The sequence below is a fragment of the Elephantulus edwardii genome, unplaced genomic scaffold (assembly GCF_000299155.1).
Source record: "Elephantulus edwardii isolate Elephantulus edwardi_28Jun2011 unplaced genomic scaffold, EleEdw1.0 scaffold00093, whole genome shotgun sequence".
NCBI lineage: Eukaryota > Metazoa > Chordata > Mammalia > Macroscelidea > Macroscelididae > Elephantulus > Elephantulus edwardii.
The window spans coordinates 11,727,602-11,735,635 of record NW_006399843.1 but is presented as its reverse complement, the minus strand read 5'-3'; the positions used below and the strand labels follow the sequence as shown (position 1 = coordinate 11,735,635).

The 8,034-nt window shown below is 48.3% G+C and overlaps 1 protein-coding gene across 1 annotated transcript in view; it reads right to left on the bottom strand.

The window, feature by feature from the left end:
- Positions 1-6,406: 6,406 nt before the first annotated feature.
- IL10RA (interleukin 10 receptor, alpha) overlaps positions 6,407-8,034 on the bottom strand; it is a 14,413-nt gene continuing 12,785 nt past the window's right edge. Inside the window, exon 7 of the mRNA XM_006890880.1 lies at positions 6,407-7,315. Coding sequence (XP_006890942.1) covers positions 6,407-7,315 — 909 coding nt within the window. The remainder of the gene's footprint in view (positions 7,316-8,034) is intronic.

Genomic DNA, 8,034 nt, shown 5'->3' with positions numbered 1-8,034 from the left:
CTTTAAAGAGATAATTAATACTAGAATAGTTCAATACAACATGCCTTTTGGTTTCTTCTCTGTTGTTACCATATATTGATTCTGGATCCAAGTAAAATGAAATCATTATTATTTTATTGGGAAAGACATGTTAAAAACAAACACATGTTGTTTTTATGTTGTGTGCTGTGGAGTTGGAACCAATCCACTGCTGACTGTCTAGTGAGTTTTCAGAGGCAGTTAAACACATGGGAGGAGACTGTCCATCCCTCTTCCATGGGGCAGTGGGTGGATTTAAACCGTGCACCTTCAGGATTGCAGCACAGCTTCTTGCCACTAGGCCACAAAAGCTCCCTAAATATAAGTAATATAGTTATAGGTACTATAATAGTGTTCTGGAAGGGGGAAAAATCTGGGATAAAGGAAGATAGAATGGAGATGGGGAGGAGATTTGAGGTAAGGTGATGAACAGAGGCTTCCATAAGGAAGTTCTATTTGAGCAGACATTTGAATAAAATAGGGAAGGAATTCAAAGGGAGACCTGAAAAGAGTAAGGGAAAATGGCCTGACGTGGAAATGAGTGTGATGTGCTCAAGACACAGCTAAAGCAGAGTGGGTAAGGGGCAGAGAATGGAGGAGGTGGGTTTGGAGATTGGTAGATACCACACCTTTTAAAGTCTGACCAAGACTAGATTTTAGGGCTTTCATCCAGGAAATAAAATTACCTGAGGTAAATTTTATAAAGATCACATTTGCTACTGTGTTCCAATTAAACCCAAAAAGGCAGAGTGGAGGCAGAGTGACAGTCAGAGACTAGCATAGTGGCTGAAACAAGTTGCTGATACGATCTCATTGTTATTATTGTTGTGTGTCTTTGAGTCAGAACCGACCCACAGCAGACAGTGGGTTTTCAGAGACAGCAAATTGTACAGGAGACTGTCCACTCTTCTCCCACAGAGCAGCTTTTCTCATGCTCTAGATTTAAATGTGAGGAAGCTTCTGATTCCTCCTTCATTAACTACAGCCTGCCATTCCATCTTACCAGTTCTTTCTTCAAAATGGACCTGGAATCTGTCCCTTTTCTATTCCTACTGCCCTCTTCAAGTCCAAGCCCTTCCTGTCACTTGAATGGACTATCATATAAGCCCCCCTGCCTGGTTTCTCTGCCCTTTGTGTGTAATTATTACTTTACTTCAAGATACTTATATTTTGCAGTAACATGTTTGCTTCTGGGCCCATTTACTTGGTTTTCTCTTATAACCTATTTGCACGCTCCACAAGGCTGTACCTGTTTTGTTTGTCACCCTGAACCCAGGGTTGAGCTCTCTGTCCTGGCACATTGTATGTGTTCAAGAACATGTTAGTTGCAGAAATAAAGTACTAACAGGTCATGGTCTTTTCAAGCACCTGCTAAGTATCTGAGAGCTGGACAATGAATCAAGATGACAGAACAAGAATTGATGCCTCTGAATCGTGGTGCTGGAGCAGGGTATTGGGGACTCCATGGGATCATTGACTTCCAAGTCAAACAGATGCCTTGGGAAAAGTACAGCCAGATTGTTCCTTGGAGGCAAGGACGGCAAAGCTTCATCTCATATACTTTTGGCATGTTGTTAGAAAAGGCTGTTCCTTGGAAAGGGACATCATGCTTGGCTCAGTTGCAGAGTCAGTAAAAGACAGGAAGACACTCAAGGAGATGGATTGATATAGTGACTGCAGCAATAGGCTTGAGTGTGACTGAGATGATAAGGATGGCACAGGATATGACAAAGTTCAGATTTGTTGTTCACAGGGTTGCTACGAGTTATCATCAACTCAACAGCACCTAAAAACAACAATGGTGATAAGAAAACCCGCAGACCTGTTCTCTCCACTTTATCTCCTCTGATTCTTGGCTCATGTTTCGGCCAGGCTCATCGGTTCCTTTTGCCTCTCTGCCTTTGGATCAAGGCGATGGAAGTACTGAATAGCCCATGGACCGCTGAAAGAACAAATCTCTCTTGGAGGAAGTGCAGCCAGGGTGCTCTTTAGAGGCGAAGATGCTGAAACTTCATCTCACGTCCTTCGAGCACGCTGTCAGTAGGGCCAGTCCTTGGTAAAGGACGTCACACTGTGAAAGGTCAGCAGTGAGGAGAATCTCACTGGGACGGATTGACACAATGCAACAACGGCTTTGAGCACTGCGGAGATCCTGAGGAGGGTGTAGCACAACGCCAAGTCCAGATCTGTTATGAGCTGCAGTCGACTTGATGACAGCTTAACAATTTCACCCCACTCCAGCCCTTTGTTGGAAGTGTTCATGGGTCTCACTTCACTTTTCAAGTGTTTATGGAGCTGTTTACAGTCCAGAGAAAGCCAACAGTGAGCAAGGGTCATGAATAAAAAGGCATTGAACTTGAAATTGTGGGTTTGGTTTAAAAGAAACCCCTGAACCCATGAGCACTACAGGAAATATGAGTCAAACCTCCGAGCACCAGCACAGCTTAGTGTGCTCTAGGCTTGGGCTTGATAAAATCAGCCCTCACGGCTTCAACCTGCCTCACACTCAACCAGTGTTTAGCCCCAGGTGAGCACGAGCCCACAGCTCCCCTTTCTCAGCTGCTCATGTGCAGAGGCAACAAAACCTATCTGGCAGTGGTGCAATGTGAGTGGGGGAGGGCTCTGGAGTGTCATCCAGCTTTGCTCAGGGGCTGAGCTTATTAAATAGTAGTGTGCCTGGAAGAGATGAGGGTGTGGGGGTATGGGATAAGGACGCAGATATTTGATGAGGGCAAGGTTGACTCTTTGACTATAGCTATTTACAACATTGGGAAAACACAGTTCAGTAGAATTTCCTCTTCAATGCTGGCCAAGTTCCCCTCTCTCCTTGGAGAGGAAGTTCCATGAGCTCATAGAAACAAAGAATCACACATTCCTCACACTGGAAAGGCCCTTGAAGGTTTGGCAGTGCAAGAGTCATCAGGGCCGTCTGCTGGGGACTTCAATCCAAATTCCCAAGAAATCCAGAAGTGTCTCATCTGCCCTGACTGGATCTCAGTTCCTCCCATCACCCAAGTTGGAATGAGAGGGCAGCTTGAAGGCACTGGGAGAACATCACAGGCCCTTATTAACTTTAGAGAAGTGAAGCAGGCTGGCCCAGTACCCAGAACCAGGGGCTTTGACTCTCCGCCTGTCAAGTTGCTCCCTACCTTGCCTCTTCCAACTGCATCGACCCAATTTCCTGGAGGCTAATTCTCTGGATCTTTGTCCTCTTTGGTGCCTCTGGGGCCCTTTCCTTGGGGCAGAAGCCCTTTTTGCCATCTCATTTCTAGGAGAAAGTAGTCAACTCTAGGACAAGCAGGCCCACAGGAGCAGTTCCAGCAGGTCTAACGTGTGATATTAGTCAAGTTCTCTGAAGGTGATAGCATTGACACTTCCCCAGAATTGGGGATTTTCTTTGAGTGAAAGGGGAGAGGTGTAGTTGAAGAGACACAGGAGAAGAGGGATGTGTCCCCAGTCTGCTCCTCTGGGATCAGGATAAAAAGTACAGCTGGTGGTGGTGCAGGCCAAGGCCTCGGTTTGATCCACCCACTAGGCTGAGTTTTGGAGAACTTCAAGGCCAGAGGGGCTTGCTGTGGAAGGAGTGGCGCCTTTAGTGGAGGATGCACACATTCCACACTTAGAAAATGACCCCTTGGATGTGCTCCCTCCCACACCAAGGGGAGAAGACAGCAGGGGGACAAGGAGGTCTTCCCTGGGGAAAGTGAGCTCTGGGATCTTCTTTCCAAGCTGTCAGAGCCTATGTTCAAAATGTTAGGCTGTACCTTTCACCATTTCCTCTTCAGGTTTTTCAAAAACTCTTCTACAAACTGCTTATCTCTTTCAGTGTCACCATTTCCAAGAAAAATGGGCCATTTCCCTCCACTTCCTTACCAGCTAATAACTGGTATAATGTATAGAGCACACATGCATGCCAGGCACTGTGTCACATTCTTATGATTCTATGTGATCTCATTTAAATGCACAGCATCTCGCTGATGTTCCCATTTTACAGACGTGAAGACTGGGACTTTGAGAGGTTAAGTAGTTTTCCCAAGGCCACTAACAATAAATGCTGGTGCAGTTCCTTGAAATCTGTGTTTGTCTGAGTTCTTAGTATTGTTTCTTTGAAGCTGACATCCTAGATCCTAGCTATTTCCCTTCTCAACGATCAACAACCATCCTCTTTCAGGTACAGTATCATCAGAGATACAGGATGCCTCCGAGCCATGGTGTTGGAGAGTACTAAGCATGCCATGGACTGCCGAAAGAACAAACACATCTTGGAGAAAGTACAGGCAGAATGCTCCTTGGAGGAAGAGATGATAAAGCTTCATATCACATACTTTGGGCATGTTGCCAAGTGACATTATTTTTTGGAAAGAAACTTCATGCTTTGAAAGGTAGAGGGGCAACAAAGGAGAAAAAGACCTTCGACCAAGTAGATTGACACAGTGACTGCTGCACTAGGCTCCAGTGTGTAAGGAAGTGTGAGGATGGCACAGGATAGGGCAGGGTTCAGATCTGTTGTTCACAGGAGCACTATGGGTCATACTTGACTCGACAAATGCTAACAATCATCAGGTCTTTGATTGGTGTCACAAGATTCCTCAATTTATTGGGATGGGGGTAGACATACACCATTCACAGAGCTTTGTATTCACATCCATTTTCTCAATGGACTCTCGCATTTCCATGAACTACACACAAGGCAGGCGTTCCTTTCCAGTTTTACAGAGGAGAAAACTGAGGCTCAAGAGGAGCGGTGATTTGCCTAAGGTCACACAAGCATAAATAGTGAAGCCAGAACTCTTGACGTTTCCAGAATCCCCCCCCCCCACTGGACTATGCTACCTCTTTAATAAATAAACAAATGACCAAAAGAAATAAACCTTTCAAGGGAGCCTTGAGGAAATCTGTCAAAGGTTTTAGAGGGTGCCCAGTTATCAGACCTCAGAGCTTCGTGGCAAAGAGGACAAAGCCAGAGCTGGCTTGCTAGGGTCCTTACAAAGTGACAGAAACACTGGACAACTGCAGGCCCGTCACTCCTCCTGGATTCCCATTCCTGGACTGCCAGCTGGGTTTGTTTGAGGACAGATTACGAGCTGGCTAGGGGGGAAACAAGGGCCACACCTGACCTTGCTGGACCCCACAGCTCTGCTAGCACGATCACTAGCATGAACTTCTGTGCCCTCTGCTAGGCCTGAGCATGAGAGAGGGGCTCGCTCTGTGCAGATGTGGCCACAGCCCACTTCCTCCCAGCCCAGGGCCAGGCAGGGTTATGATGTACCCCAGAAGCCAGCTTGGCCAACACCTGGCAGAGCAAGGGTCCTGGAGGCAGAGTTCCTTCCTCCAGAGGGGGAAATGAGGCTCTCTGAGAGAAAGTGGCTGGCTGAGACCAAAGCCACCCTGCTGAACACTGAGGGCAGGACTTCCAGCCTAGAGCCCTGTCCTCTGGGTCTGAGGCTGGACATCAGCAGAAAAACAGGACAGGTCCCATCCCTGATTCCCTGAGGAGAATGTCAGCTGATGCCCAAGCCCAGAACATGCCTGAGAAACTGAAGTGTGACCAATCTGACTGACCATGGCGTCACTGGTATGGTCAGGTCAGCAAGATGGGGAACAGCAGGGTGGAGACAGCCAGTGTCCTGACCTGGCGCTGTAAGGGCCCTCGCAGGTGTTCCTGGATTTCCCAGGAAGGGGGGATGTCAGGACACAGACAATGGAAACACCAGCAGAGGAGGGATGATGAACCAGGACCCCCGTCCTGGGCTTCATTTCAGCTCATGTCACCCAGCTTGTGGCTCCAGGATGTGCTGACACACTGACCTGTGCAGGCACATTTGAAGGCCTTCCGGTGAAATGGCCCTGCATTCTCTGTGCATCCATTTGTGCCTCAGACTCAGAACCTGTTGCCTCCTCAATGACAACTGTACAACGTTCCTGAGTCTTCATCCTCCCAGTCCACTGAAAGCCAACATACGGCTAGCAGAAGCGGGTAGCTTGGTCCTAGCTGACTTTAGGCTGGTGGCCTCACCACAACTCCAGAAAATCCAGTGATTCCTCTTGAGTGCACAATCCTTTCTGAGACAGGGCAGTCTCCAGATAGTGGGGAGGACTCTGCCCTGACCTTCTTAGCTCTGCCTGGACTCTTAAGGGTCCACTCATTCAGCAGAGCAGGCCAGTGTCACCACAAACCTGATTCCAACTCAGTGAGGTATCCTTCTGCCTGGGTCACAGCAGCTAGCCAGCTTGGTCAGCCTGGCTTATGGAAAAGTGGCCACCCTGGCCTTATGCTTTCCCTCTGATCTCTAGGGGAAGACACTCCTCCCCTGAGGACAATCTTTGTCCAGGGGCTACCAGGGAAAGAACAAATATGGCTAAAATCCAGGGCATCTCATTGGCCTGGTCACTCATTTGTGTGCAAGCTGGAGATCAGCGGCAGGGCCCTCAGGTCTGAGTCAAAGGTACTGAGGAGACCGCCGGGAGCTGTCATGCCGTCTGAAGTGGTACAGCTCCAGTCACAGGTTCCCAGGCCATCACAATTGGTCAATCCCAGGAATGGCCAGGCCTCACCTGGCGGGTTCCACTGTCCAGCTGGGGCTTCAGAGAGAAAAAGATTTGTTCCTGAGGGGTCCTGCTTCATATAGCCCTTGGCCAGGGTTGAAGGAGGCCAAACTTCTTCTGCATCTAGACATGTCTGGAATGTGGGGCCAAGCTCCCCTGTGGAGGAGCACTGCTCCCCCAGGCAGTCGACTTGGGCTGCCTTCTCCTCTGTGCATCTTGTCTGCTTCAGGTAACCCTGGAATGTCACTGCAGTTGGGTGTTCTTCCCCAGGGAGCTCAGGCCTCAGGGGATGGACCTCATCCAACTCTGAGCCACCTTGTGTGTCCCCAGGCCGCCCTGCAGAGTTCTGGACTAGGCCAATGCCACTGTCATCCTGGTTCTGGCTGTTGCACCTCACCTGCAGTTCCCACTCAGGCCTTGTTTTGGGACTCGAGCTGGGCTCCTGCAGGCAGATCCCACTGTCTGTGCTGTTGCTGCTGTCCCCACTGCAACCGGTCTGCAGCGTTAGAAACTGCCCCTGCTCCATGGTCCCAGCAGCTTGGAAGTGGGGTGCAGGGAGGAGGAACTGGGGCTCTTCAGTCTGTAGTGAGGGCTTGGCACTGCCAAAGCCACTGTCAGTGCTGCCATGTAGTTCAGAGTTCCTTCTTAGTTCTGGGCACATTTTGGGTAAGGCCTCCTCATTAAGGTGGTGGATGATTTCAGTGGTTTCTGGGTAAAGAGGGTGGTTGACGAGGTCGGGCTTCTTGAAGACCTGGAGAGAATAGGATAAATGGAGTGAGGTCAGAGTGTCACCTGGAGGCACTCAGCCAGGTGTGTGCAGCGAGGCTGGGGCCAGGAGGAGCACCAGGGATGATAGCTTCCACAGAAGGCGTGTGGAGCCCGGGGCACATCCAGGCTTGCTCTGTTTGGTTTTACAGTCAATTTTAACTCCTAATTCAATTCTCAAGAGCTCTGGTGCTCTAGTGGACAAAGAGAGAGTCAGCTATGAGTTGTTCTAACTTGATGCTACATAAGAACAATTCAGTTCTTAATTTGGCTCAGGTCAGTATAAGAAAAGCTTATATTCTTGGAGCCTGGGTAGACTGACAGAATGAGAGCCTGTGAGGGGGGGAAACTATCCAGGGACTTTCTAATGGCGCTTTTCAAATCCAGGGTGCAATTTGGGCCCTTTTGGAAGTGTATTTCAAATTATTTTGGCTAGATTCGAAGTCAGAGATAAGTTTACATAATCATTCATGCATACACATACAACACTAGAGAGTCAGCCATAGATAGGTTGGTTCCAATTTGATGGTATGCAACAACAAAAACAATACATTTATATACAACATACAAAAACAAATATTAAAAAATATCTATATAATGCGTGTGTGTACACACACACACACACACACACACAGAGTTTTTGTTATGTACCACCATCAAGTTGGAATAACCCATAGCTGACTCTCTAGCGAGTTTTCAAAGGCA